At 48.1% G+C, this 13,913-nt stretch overlaps 1 protein-coding gene across 2 annotated transcripts in view; it reads left to right on the top strand.

Annotated features, from left to right (window-relative positions):
- Nucleotides 1–13,913, top strand: part of MTREX (Mtr4 exosome RNA helicase) — a 629,876-nt gene that overhangs the window by 300,920 nt on the left and 315,043 nt on the right. Inside the window, exon 14 of one of the 2 annotated variants that reach the window (XM_069222093.1) lies at nt 1,110–1,211. The exons of the other annotated variant lie outside the window; for it this stretch is intronic. Coding sequence (XP_069078194.1) covers nt 1,110–1,211 — 102 coding nt within the window. The remainder of the gene's footprint in view (nt 1–1,109; nt 1,212–13,913) is intronic. 2 annotated transcript variants of the gene reach the window in all.

The raw sequence follows: 13,913 nt of genomic DNA on the forward strand, positions 1-13,913 counted from the left end.
ACCATGCCAAGGAGGCATTTCCTTACAATACGCTTATGTGGAATAGTTACCTAAACTGGTCCCAGGAAAATGAGGAAACCTCATGCTCTGCAGCCTCTGCTGTGTTGTAAGCGTGGAGACAGAGGCTAAGAGGAAGTCAGGCTCTTTGACTGTGATTCATATATGGGGTGCGCATGCATTCTCAATCTCTACCCTCCACAGATACAGCTTAGAATGGGCAGCATTGTGGAGCTCTCAGCATTCCCCCTTCAGATGGATGCCGTCACTCCCTGTATCTGCCAACAGGGGGAGTTCTTCCCCACACCACTTCTAATGAAGATTGGGGTGCCACCAGCACAATGAAAGGGAGACTTGCAGCTTCAAACAGCTGGTCCACCTTTCACTAACATGCTGCTCTTGGAGCAGGAATGAGTGTTCAGCTGCTCCGAAGACACTGTATGCATTGTGATGGGGTGCACTGACTCAGCCTGCAGCCAGCACATCCAGTTAATGGTGGGGTGGTTGCAGACCAAGGCAGGGTGTCCTATGTGTAATAAAGTAGGATCACATGGCAATTTAAGATTTGGGAATGGTAGAAAAATTATCTATTTCTGAGGAACTGTACTTTTGTGTATGACTTTAGTAGTTGCATGTTGACCCAACTGATAAACCTCTTACTCCCTCCTTGTTTGGAGAAATGCAATATAATTAGCAGCATCTTACCAGACCACCAAGCAAGAGGTCATGCTCCATGGTATCAAATGCTGCCAATAGATACTATAAAGTTAAAATAGCCAGAACACAGCAGTGTTTAAAATCAAACATTTTCCAAGTATTTTTTTAATCCATAGATTGTAGAGCAAACGTAACAATGGAGCAACAAAGCGGCAAGCAAGGGTCGGGAGTAATAAGGTACTATAAAGGAGGGTGATCTGTGATGGTAGATCATTTTTTCCTTTCCATTTTTGTGTGTGTTTTTTGTCATTTTTTTTGTGTGCACACGTGTAAATGTCAACTGATGTGTGACCTTGGACTAGACCACGATTTATTTTGATTAAATAATTAATTGCTTTTAGTAGATTACAATTGTTCTTTTTTTTTTTTTTTTTTTTTTTTTTTTTTTTTTTAAGGCCTTGTTTGCAACTGAGACATTTGCAATGGGAATTAACATGCCGGCGAGAACAGTGTTGTTCACTAGTGCCCGCAAGTTCGATGGCAAAGATTTTCGCTGGGTGAGTGAATTATATGAACTGGTAATAAAGTCACTACATTAATGTTTTGCATGTTTGTTAGTTTTAAAGAGCTTGTTGATGTATTTACTAATGAAGAGCTAAAGTTATGATACAAGTACATATTGTAGTCTAAAGAAAAGATATTCTGAAAATATACTAATATTATAGTGTAGGGACACATGCGAAGGAGGAAACTAAATGTCCATAATACTGCTACTTCACTGCTAACCCCTCCGCCCCCCCCCCCCTGTCCCCCCCCCCCGTCCCGCCCCCCCCCCCCCCCCCCGGTGTGGAGGCCTTTTTTGACTATTTGGTTCAGTTCAAGCTTAGGACACCCTAACTTTTCTATATAAGTTACCCACTCCAAATGTGCTTCCTGTTTTTTCCAACTCCCTGTGAAATCTAAAAAAAATACCAAAGGTGTGTGGATTCCCTTGGAGGGGACAGAACAAATAGGCAAAATATAGCAGCATTTGGAGGTTTTTTTTAAAACAAAATTGGAAAAAAGTGCCCTACATAAGTGTCTGTTTTGTTTCCCTAAAAAAATGGTATCCACAAACGATTTGCTGTACAAAAGTCACTATCTTCCCAGCTTTCAGTAACATACGGAGCTGAATCAAGAAAACTAATTTTGTTCCCCAGTTTTGTCATTTTTCTAAGAGGTATCCTATTTTCCCTATTTTTCTGTGCTTTCAACCTACTTCTGGATTGTGGTGGAAACCAGTGTGAAACTCATGGGTGATTCTGAACAGCTATACATGACAGAAAACTAGACAAAATTCCGAATTTAGCAAAGGGTCGGTTTTCCAAAGGAAAATAACTGTTGAAATAAAGAAATATTGAACATTAGTAGGAAAAACTGGCATTTATGACATTTTCATCTGTAACATTTTGTCACAGTGGCATATTGACAAAAGCAATATACCTTTACGTCCGTTAGACCCCTCTTGTTGTGGGGATATGTAGGCTCTCCAAGAACCCAAGGTACCCAGTGCAATTAACTTGGTTGCACCATACAATGAGTTTTAATTGCGTTCCTAGTATAGACCAATAGCTATTGAGAACTAGGCAAAGTGAAAAATGGTTATCAAGAAAACCTATGGGTTTCTGAAATGGGCACAGATGTAGAGTTTAGGAGGCGTGGTTTTTATACATTGCTGAATTTTGTGGGTATCCGTACTAGCATATGATTTGGTTTCCCACGCTGGGATTAGTGTTATCCGAATTTCCAGAGCAGCATGGGGCTTGACCAGGGGATCCCTGAGAGCCGGGGGCCCCCCATGAGCCCCAGATCGTCAAGTGTGGCCTGCTGCGGGTGGTGTGGATGCCCAGGGCATAGTGTGCACAGGAGAGTTGAAATATCCTGCAGCTGTGCTGCCCACCCAGTACAGGAGCCTGGCGGATACGTACAGCGGACAACTACCTGCCTGCTGCGGTGTCCGGTGGAACGAGCTGGCCCTATGACCTCCAGGGTCCGGGCAGGGTACAGAGAGAGGCTGAGGGCCAGAGGCGGGCAGGAGGTGAAAGGATCATGGACCATGGCTGGCACGGGCAGCGGAGTGTAGCTGGGGCCTGCCCTCTGGCCCAGGAGAAGGCAGAACACACCCCTGGGATTAGGGTACGGCCACCAGGCGGGGGCAGGGCCTGGGGGGGACTTGTCTCAGTGTGCAGCAATCTAGAGGGCGACCTCAATAGACCTGCCCAAGACTGGCCGACTGAGCGTCAGCATGGCCCTGGGGACTATATAGCGAGCAACCCTCTGGCAAAAACCATAGCTGCTGGGAGTGCAGCGCACATGAAAGGACCAACATCGAACTCCCCACATGTTGTGGGTCCACCTGGATACCCAGCAGGGATGGCAGCTTAACCTGCCTGTCGGCTTGTGGCGCCAGGGGAGCAGCGTGACCCTGGAGGTGCGGTGAACTGGAACACACGCATGGAAGGAGCTGACAGGTGGGAGGGCTGTGCTCCTGATATCAATGACTACTGCAGGCAAGGGGAGGGACCATCGGCGACCTGGGTGCCACGCCTGGACCGAGTTCTGAGGCAGCAGGTCCGGTGGTCAAATTAGTAAATACCAGGAGGGTCCAGCCCAGTTGTGTCCAGAGCTGAGGTGAACCCCACCTGGCAAATCCTCCATCTTGCTTTGGAGGGTATTAGCCAGTAGGGTTAGGAATGTGCCCCCATACCCAGGGAGTATGCACAGGAAGGGTGTAGCCACCCTCCTAGACGGTAGCCATTGGCAACTGCTCTCTTAACCCTGTATCACCCCTAAATCTAGTACTTAGGGGCTCTCCAGGGGCACCACATGGGGGGAGCACCAGCATTTCAATTGTGGGTGGGTGCAAGGACTGCTGGGAGGTGTCCTATGCACACACCTACCACGGAGTCAGACGGCTCCCAGCCGTCTGACTCACCCAAGGGGTTAAAGTATACAACCCACTGTAAACAAACTGTACTCAGTTGCTGTTGGAAATGCCACTGTTGGCATGGTCACCCCCCACCTTTGGCCTAGTTTTGATACCAGCTTTGATTGGAAGTGTGCTGGGACCCTACCAACCAGGCCCCAGCACCATTGTTCTTTCCCTAAAACTGTTCCTTTGTTTCCACAATTGGCACAGGCCTGGCACACAGTTAAGTCCCTTGTAAAAGGTGCCCCTGGTACCAAGTGCCCTGCGGCCAGGGAAGGTCCCTAAGGGCTACAGCTTGTATTATGCCACCACCACGGACCCCTCACTCAGTACATGCACATTGCTTTGCAGCTTGTGTGTGCTAGTGGGGAGAAAAGATAAAGTCGACATGTCAGTACCCTCAGAGTGCCATGCCCACAAACCACTGCCTGTGGCATAGGTAAATCAACCCTGTAGCAGGCCTTACAGCCCTAAGGCAGGGTGCACTGTACCACAGGTGAGGGCATAGCTGCATGAGCACTATACCCCTGCAGTGTCTAAGTCACTTCTTAGACATTGAAAGTGCAGGATAGCCATACTAAGTATATGGTCTCAGAGTTTATCATTACGAACTCCACAGCACCATAATGGCTACACTGAATACTGGGAAGTTTGTTATCAAACTTCTCAGCACAATAAACCCACACTGATGCCAATGTGGGATTTATCGAAAATTGCACGCATAGGGCATCTTAGAGATGCTCCCTGTATGTTAGCCCAACTGCTACTGTAAGGCTGACAGTCTATGCCAGCCTGCCACTTCCAGATAAGATTCTGACCATATGGGCTGAGTGCCTTTGTGCACTCTGTGGACAGAAACAAAGCCTGTCCTGGGTGGTAGTGCTTCACCCCTCCCCCTGCAGGAACTGTAACACCTGGCAGTGAGCCTCAAAGGCTCAAGCCTGGTGTTACAACGCCCCAGGGCAGTCCAGCTAGTGGAAATGCCCGCCCCCCCAGACACAGACCCCACTTTTGGCTGCAAGTCCAGAGGGATAATGAGAAAAACAAGGAGGAGTCACCTCCTCAGCCAGGACCTCCCCCAAGGTGTCCAGAGCTGAAGTGACCCCCTCCTTGAGGAATCCTCCATCTTGCTTTGGAGGGTTAGAACCAATAGGGATAGGTATGTGCTCCCCTCCCCAGAGGGAGTGGGCACAAATAGGGTGTAGCCACCCTCAGGGACAGTTGCCATTGGCTACTACCCTCTGATCCTAACATATCTCTAAATGTAGTAATTAGGGGCGACCCTAAACCCAGCTCTTCAGATTCCTGATGACCTCAAGAAAGGACTGCTGAGCTGAAAACCCCGCAGAGAAGACAAGGAGACACCAACTGACTCGGCCCCAGCCCTACCGGTCCGTCTCCTGCTTCAAAAAGCTGCAAGAAAAGAAGCAACAGGTTCTGCAGGACCAGCGACCTCTGAAAAGCCTCCAGGAGACTGCCTGCATCACCGAGGACCAAGAAACTCCCGTGCACAGCGGACCTGTCCAAAAAAGACAAACCATCTTTAAAGGGAGTCTCACCTCACTCCAGAAGCGTGAGTCCACCTACTCTGCACCCAACGACCCTGGCCCGTGTCCAGAGAAACCAACTAGCCAGAGAGGATCCCCATGCGACTCTGACGTGTCCACCCTGGGCTGATCTCTCTACACCCCCACGACAACACCTGCAGAGGCAATCCCAAGGACCCCCCTGGCCGCGACTGCTGGGACGAAGATATCCATTTCCTGGAGAAGCACTGCACCCGCAGTCCCCAAGCTTGAGAGAAACCGACCACCGGTGCAGCAACGACCAGCAGGCAGCCCTCACCCTTGCCCAGTCGCTGTCTTGCCAGAGAGGCTCCCCTGTGCCCTGCCTGCAGCGCCTAAGTGACCCCTGGGTCCCTAATAGAGTTCTATTGAGAACCCGGCACCCTGTTTGCACACTGCACCAGACCGCCCTGTGCCGCTGAGGGTGTGGGTTTTGTGCCTACTTGGGGCCCCTCCAGTACTCCTCCAAACCTCCCTGGTCTGCCCTCCGACAAAGTGGGTACTTACCTGCAAGCAGACTGGAACCGGAGTACTCCCTGTCTCCTTAGGGACCCACGTTATTTTGACTCCTGTTTGAGCTCTGCACCTAACCGGCTGTGCGTTGCTGGGTGTTTGGGGTTATCTTGAACCCCCAACAGTGAGCTACCTATGCCCCAGAGATTAAACCCGTAGGTTTGTTACTTACCTCAAAAACTGTACTTTACACCCCCCCCCCCCGAACTGTTGAAAATGGCACTGTATCCACTTTTAAAATAGCTTTTTGCTATTTTGAAGAAAACTGTGTACATTGCTGATTACATTAAAAGTTCTTCATATTACTGTGTACCTTTAATTTAATGTACTTACCTGCTAAATGAACCCCCCCCCCCCCACCCACCCCCAAAATCAGGACAGAAATCCACACTTAACCTGGACTATATGAAAAAAGTCCAAGACCTTCGCAACGTTTGCTTGGGCGTCAAGGGTAGACTACAGGACCATGACATGGGATACAGCCTGATGTTCCCAGCCAAGCTTAGAATACAGCATGCAACAAAGTTTTGTTCTTTGAGTCCCCTAACAAAGCAATGGAATGGATGGTCTCTATAGGACTGAAGCAGATTTCATCCAATCGGGGCCAGAATGGCTGGCCAAAACAGCATTGGCTACACCCAGTGAGCCGCAACACACCCTCCTTACATTCAGACCATGAGCTGGGTAACAGACCCATGGGTTGAATAGTGGTCACAGAAGATGGCACTCTGAGACCTGGACCTAGCCCCCTGGAAATGGGGAGCGCTTTATTGACGCTCACCATGACACAAGATACGCAAGAAGAAGAAGAAGATACTTGGCTGATAGATTGCCTGGGATAAGGAAGAGCAGGTATGGGATGGGCCTCTGATACAAACAGAGTGACACAAAGAAGTAACACCAGACGGAGGAGGCAGTGGTGTACTGAACATGGGACTGCTCCTGCTCCTGGAGGCAAACACTGGAACTGGATCTACCAGTCAGGTTTAAGTTAATATAGCAGGATACACTGGGAGCCTGGCCCATGCACAGTGACGACCCTCTAGTGAGGACTTGTGCTGGATGTGGGTTCCGGCATACTGGTCAGATTGTTCATATGGTAGTTAATAACTAGTATTTAGTTTTGACTTAAGGAGAGGAGATCAACAGAGTGGGTTGGGGCTAGCAGCCCTCTTGCTTACTGTTGTGCTTGGAGGGATGGGTGGCCACTGCTTTGGGGTGGGATGGGCACAGTTCTGTTTGGGATTTTTATATGGAATAACAAAGATCTTGATTGTGTTTTTGAAGTCAGGTTTTTTTTTTTGAGGTGAGGAGGGAGCTACCATGCTGGAGGACACAGTGTCTGTTTTCCGCCTAAAGAGTGCTTACCCCACTATTACTGACAAACGTAGTGGTCAGGGAACGATTATAAAATTATGACCTGGAATGTACGTGGTCTAAATAATTATGTTAAAGGGAACCAGATTCATGCCTACTTGATGAGGTATGGGGTACTACAGGAAATACATCTGTGGGGAGATTGTAGAAGATATATACAGAGACGTTGGAAGAGACAACTACGTGCAACTTCTTATTCAGGTTATGCACGGGGGTTTTGAAATGGGTTGCCCCTGCAGTCCCCTTCAAACCCATTAGAACATGTATTGATGAGGAGGGCAGATATGTAATGATTGAAGATATGCTTGATGCCCATCTTGTAAGCCTAGTTAATGTATATGCTCAGAATGTAGATGATGGGGATTTCTTGAGGGAGGTGCTGGGGAAACTACGTCCCTCCCCAGATGCAGGGATTATAATAGAAGGCGATCTTAATTGTGTTTTAAATAATGTTAGATAGGACTCCACCCCACTGAGGAACTAAGCGTAAGACGTTGGCAGCCCTGAGACATACAGGATAGTCTTGGCTTAATAGATATCTGGAGAAGTCTGAATCCGACTACCCAAACGCACTCCTGTTACTCCCTGGCGACTGAAACCTATAGTCGCCTGGACTGAGTTCGTACAGACATCAGAGGCGCACTGTATTGCACAGGCTCAATACCTGGTGAGATTCTTGTCAGACCACTTTCCATTGCTTATTACTTACTCATACCATGTCCCCTGCTCTCAGATACTGTTGTGGCAATTGGATGTTATCACTTATGGACCCGATATTTAGAGACCAAATTGAACAAGGTTTATCAAGTTACTTCGAGTACAATTGGGAGGTCCACAAATAGGTGGGCTATGGAGTGGGATGTGATGAAGGTGGTAATTAGAGGGGCCTGCATCTTTGTGGCAAAAGGTATAAATCATGCTCTGGAAAAAGAATTATCCGCACAGGAAAGGGGGCTAGCCATATTTGAAAGATCCCTCTTGGAGGGGAAAATAGAGAGAACGCAATAGAATGCACAGCAGCAGAAGATGTGAGGTATGGAGCCGGCTGGATAAGCATATTAGATCGGCCAGTCACAGACAGTGGTACCTGGAGGAGGATAAATCATGGTGCCTATTGCCGCATCTCATAAAAACAGAATCAACCCCAGCCAATTCTTGAAATGCATGACACACATGGAACCCTATTGAATACACAGCAGGCTTATTAACGTAGCTTTTGCAACACATCTAAGAAGGGTCTATGAGGAAGACCAGAGGGTGGTAGATAATAGAGAGAGAAACTCGTATCTGCGGACTATTACTCTCCCTTGTTTGGCCCAGGAGGACCGCAAGACCCTGACAGCTCTGATCAGCAGAGTGGAACTTCTGGAAGCAATTTGGGCTTTAAAACTGACGTAGTCTCCTCTGCCCAACGGCCTCCCAGCAGAATTGTATCACCATTTCTCTGAAACCTTGGTAGATAAACTACTAGGGGTCTATGTTGAGGCGTTGGAGAAGGGAGACTTGCCAGGATCCAGGAAAGAAGCCACCATAGTGGTGATAAAGGCCCAAATGAGCTGGGCTCTTATTGGCCAATTTCCATGTTGAACGTGGACCTCAAGGTGTTAAACCACGTACTGGGTGCACAATTGCTGCCCTTTCTCCCGCAATTAATACACGAGCACTAGTCAGAGTTTATACCACATAGGAATACTCTGTGTAAGGTTCGCCGACTGGCCCATGTGCTCCACTCATCGAGGGAGGAAGTTGATGATTAAGCATTGGCATTCCATGATATACAGCAGGCATTTGATACTGCCCGCTGGAGCTATATCTGGAGGCTGCTTGCTGCAATGGGATTGGGCCAGCAATATATTAAATGGATAAAACTAATGTACACGACTCTGCAGGCCTGGGTACGTACAGGTCGGACTGTCTCAGCAGCAATAGAACTTCAGCGTGGTACCCGGCAGGGCTGTCCCTTGTTGCCACTGATTTTTGCTATAGCTATGGAGCCCTGGCATATCGGTTCAGGTAGAGGCTCTGCGGCTCAGAGATTTGTGTGGGAACACTGGAGCATATCTACACGGGTGACGTGTTTTACAGAAGCCAGCTAAATCGGTTCCACTGATGTTGGCTGAACTAGAGACGTTTGCAGAGACGTCTGGACTTGGAGTGAATAGAGCAAAATATTTCCTGTTCCCTCTGAAGGGGGACTGATAGCCTCTCTGATGGAACAACTCCCAAAAGTAGACCTACCGTGGGTCACCGACAGAGTGCGCTATCTGGGAATGTTTATAATACTAGCCAAGACTACAAATTACGAGAAGAATATGGGCAGAGTAGATGAGGGTTGCGGAGATCCATCCAGTTTTGGAACACACTGAAATTGTCCACGATGGGCAAGATAGCCCTTATGAAGATGGTGCTGCAGATAGGTTTTTACGTCATTCAGGGCACCTTTTATGAGATACCAAGAAAAACATTCAGTGAACTAGACGTTTTAGGAAGTGAGATACCCGGCATGGTAGGGGTGGGCACCGGGGAGAGGGGAGGGCATTGTTGGAGACTTTGTGTTAGTTACCACTTTTGTTTTGATTTAGGTTTACCTTTGTTCAAAAGATGCAGAAATGCAACGGTAGCTCCCACCCAGAGGCTGGCCGGAAATGTTGTTAAGAGTTGCATGAATATTGTTGATTCCAAGATGTATATGTGCGCAAAAATCATTAATAAATAAAGTAATTTAAAAAAGGTGAGTATGGTAGTTAGCTGGGGATAGATAGAAACACCAGAGGTAAGTATAAGTGTCCCCAGCGACCAGGTGCAAGATAGTCCCATAGACTAGCACAGGGAGTGATGGTTGGAGTTTGTGAGATTCAGGACCCTTGCCAGTGGACCCAGAGGAAAGCAGCAGAGCAGACAAAAGGAAGGTTGGAGAGTGCCCCCCACCGGTGGATACCCAGCAGACAGGAGTAGCTACACCCTGGGACCCTGATGCAGAGGGGACAAAGGGCTCTCTCTGAAGTCAAGGGATGCCTTGGATTGTCCAGTTGTTGTCACGACCTGTGGACCAGGCCGGTGGAACCCAGGGACTGATTCTGGATGTGGATGACCGAAAAAGGAGGGGTACAATCCAGCACCCTTAGTGGTGGTGCAGGTGGCAATGCTCAACCTCCTGGAGGTAAAGTTTATGCAAGTCAGTGGAGGAAGAAGTCCAGCTGCGGGGTCCAGGAGATGTAGAAGGTCCCAGGAGTCACCTACGAGCTGTCCCACGATGGTCGACGAATCGCAGGAGGGTCAGTGACCAGCCACATCACCAACAAGCACGGGCAAATGCAAGCAGGAGCTGAAGAGGTATCTGGAGAATTTTGGGGACCAGCAAGGTCCAGGAGACTCTACCCTTGAGGGGGAGCTAGGGTTGGTCCTCAGCATGCAGAAAGGCCAGCAGAAGTCATTGGAGTTCCCACGAGTGACCCACAGTTGATGGACACAGGGAGTCACAAGGAGGCTTCACCCGCACTACAAAACGGAAGTCTCATGTCACAGGAGTTGCAAATAAGGGGCAGATCTTTGAGTTGCAGAGCGCTGGAGGGCAGGGCTCTCTTGGCGCCTGAAGATCTCCTGGAGTTATTCGACAAGCTTTGGCAAGTGCAACAGTCATGGTGCACAAGGGGTTCCAGTCCAGTGGCAGGAGCAGGGGCCCACTGTCTCCCAGTTGGTCAGAAGACGAGAAGGACCCAGAGGAAGCTACACTCTCACCACTTTTGAAGCAGAGCCTTTCGACGTTGGCTTGAGGTGCCTGCAGATGCAGGGGAGTGACCCCTTCACGCAAAGGGAGATTCCTTTGTGCTTCCATGTGCAAACTGAGTCCTTTGATCCTGGACGATGCACAGCTTTGGATGTTGCAGAATTCTTGCAGAATCAAGAAAGACAATGTTGCAATGGGAGCCTTCCCACCAGAAGCAAAAGTGTTTAGGTTTCAAAGCAGACTAGCAGCGGTTCCAGAGGCCAGGAGTAGGTAATGTCTTGCAGAGATTTCCCTGGAGATTCTTGCTCAACGAATCTGAGGACCCACCCATGGGGGAGACCTTACGTAAACCTAAAGGGGGGGTTGGTCACTCTCTCAAGTGACCCACCTATCAGGTTGATCAAGGACGTCATCTACCTGGCCTAACCGTCAGATGGTCCCAAGGGCTTCTGCCCATCTTGTTTCCCAGATGGCAGAATCAAATGGCCACCTGGTAGAGCTCTGGGCACCTCCCTAGAGTAGGAGCTGGACAAGAGGGTGGTCACTCTCCTGTCCTTTGTGCAGTTTTGTGCCAGAGCAGGAACTGGGGGAAGGGGGTTCCTGAACTGGTGCAAACCAGATTATGCAAGGAGGGCACCAAATTTGCCATTCAAAGCAGGCTGGTGGCGCTCAGAGGCCACCCCAGCCCTTAGGCACGTAATACACACAAGGAGGTGGTCACACCTCTCCCTTTCAGGAAGTCCTTTGTTCTGCCTCTCTGGCCTGAGCCAGGCTCACCAGCAGGAGGGCGGAACAGTGTCTGGGGTCTGAAGCAGCATGGGCAGGCAGCTAGACCCTGTAAGGCTACACAGGCAGAACTAGTGATTCATCTAAGGAAACCTCAGAGTACAGGTTATCTTGCAACTAGCACTGGAATTGGTGTTGAATGATTCCCACATGTTTGACACCAAACAGGCCTATGTTCGGAAAAGCCATTATGTAGTTGGAGCACTCAAGTTAACCAGTATGCACTACATACCTTAAGGTGGAATCCCCGTACTTAGAGTCCAGGAAATGGAGCCTCGGGTCTGTAGGGGCACCTTCTCATGCAGGGGTACCCTCACACTTGTGGACATGCACACTGCCCTTGGGCTGAAAGGCATACCATAGGGGTGATTTAGTGTCTAAGTGCAGTGACCTGGAAATAAGACAATCCTTATATCTGTGGTGAAAGGGTGCATGCACCATTTCACACAGGCTCCAGTGGCAGACCTTCAGACACAGTTTGCACGGGCCCCCATGGATGGCATAATACATGCTGCAGCCCATGGGGCCCCCTTCTGTACCAATGCCTGGGTACCTAAGTTCCATATACTAGGGACTTACGTGGGTGCACTAATATGCTGATCGTAAGTGTAAAAAGTTTACCAGCAACCAAATTTAGAGGAGAGAGCGCAGACATTGGGGTCTTGATTAGGAGTCTCCCAATGAACTACAGTTCAAACACACTGACAGGCAAAAACAGGGGTAACTGTGCTATAAAGGTGGCCCTTGCCTTTAGTATTGAGTACTGTGTGTAATAAACGTAACTTTCCTTTATCAAAAGAACCGCAACAGACTGGACAAACATTTGAGTATTATTCTTGTGTGGTTATGATTGGTGATAACTAGCCCACATCACCTCCCCTGAGTAAGCCTTGGACTGCTGCGCAACGCTTCCCTATGTGTCAATCGCTACAATGGGGTGTTTGGTTTCCAGTGGTGGTCGAGTGTGGATCCATTACTTGTGCAGGCCACACAGCGAATGAACCACCCTCCAACACATACACTGCTTCTCTCACTTTGTCGATGTTCATAGAAGCTTGGAGTGCTGTCGCTCAGCGGTCTAGTCCGCATCCTGTTCATAGTCTGAGTGCATTGCAAGTGGGCAGTGCGGAGTGTTTTGGGCAAAGACTTTGCTTTCAGACATGAGGAACTGTGGTGCCAGTGTAGTCTCCTACACATTCACTACACCTGGGCTCCTAGTAGAATCTGCCTAGTTATTGAACCCACTCACCTCATCTCATGATACTGGACTAACTCACCAACAATTGTTGGGAGACTATGTGTGGTGGCTGTAGAGTAGTCTCCCCTTTCGTTGCCAGATGTATCTTAGATATAGGATAAATAGATGCCACCAAAGACATTATATGTACTTGTTTATTCTTTTTTAGGTTGGTGCCTTCTTCTGCAGTTGTTGCTGTATTTCTGGGAAAACTAAGCAGTTTACCTGCTATTCTTGAATTCCCTGCTCACCTCTCACTTCCTGTCCTGTATATGATGATAGGAGATGTCTAGTGTCTTGGCTGTGAAACTGTGTGAATTCTGCTTGCAGTGTCCTCTTGACAGCCCACTACTGACACCCCTATGCCTTTACCAACTTGGCATTATTCCATTTCTGATCTCTGCCCACTGCTTTGATATATTTCCTCAGAGTCTTTCTTTGAAAATGTGTATTTTGTTTTGCTGCTTGCTTCCGAACCTCGTCTTTTTTTCTCGAACACAATTGAGTAGTTTGAGCCTAATCGGCTCTCAGACTACAGGTAATCATTACATTTTTTCCCCTCAACCCAGAACTAGACACATTCTCTATTATATGCTTGTGCTATATTTTGTTTAGTTTATGTAAAGTATCTGCTCTTTTTACTAAGCTGATCACATCTTAAAATATGTGAATCCAATAGGTTTCTCGGTGTTAGGACTTTAATTTTAGTCTCTTTGAAATTCAGCCTTTCAAATTCTATAGCTAAATGTGCCCATTCCAAGTTTCAGGCACAAATATAAGAAGGGAAAGGATTGAGCTTACTTTTCATCTCCCAGACTTCACATACACTAATTAAATTCTACACAGCCTTATACAAATGTCTTCTAAGAGCAGCCTTTCAAACCTTGACATACAACACACACCCCGATTTCCGGTGTAACACACCTAAAATATCTTATCCATCTTGATTCCCCGTAGGTGGTTGTTATCAAACTGAAAAACTGGTCTTTTGACATATCAGAAAAATGAAAATAAAACGGGATCTGATGGTCCCTGTAGGAAGTTGGCTCTGTATGTGCTATTTCAAAGTAAGGAATAGCATGCACA

The sequence above is a fragment of the Pleurodeles waltl genome, chromosome 1_1 (assembly GCF_031143425.1).
Source record: "Pleurodeles waltl isolate 20211129_DDA chromosome 1_1, aPleWal1.hap1.20221129, whole genome shotgun sequence".
Classification (NCBI taxonomy): domain Eukaryota; kingdom Metazoa; phylum Chordata; class Amphibia; order Caudata; family Salamandridae; genus Pleurodeles; species Pleurodeles waltl.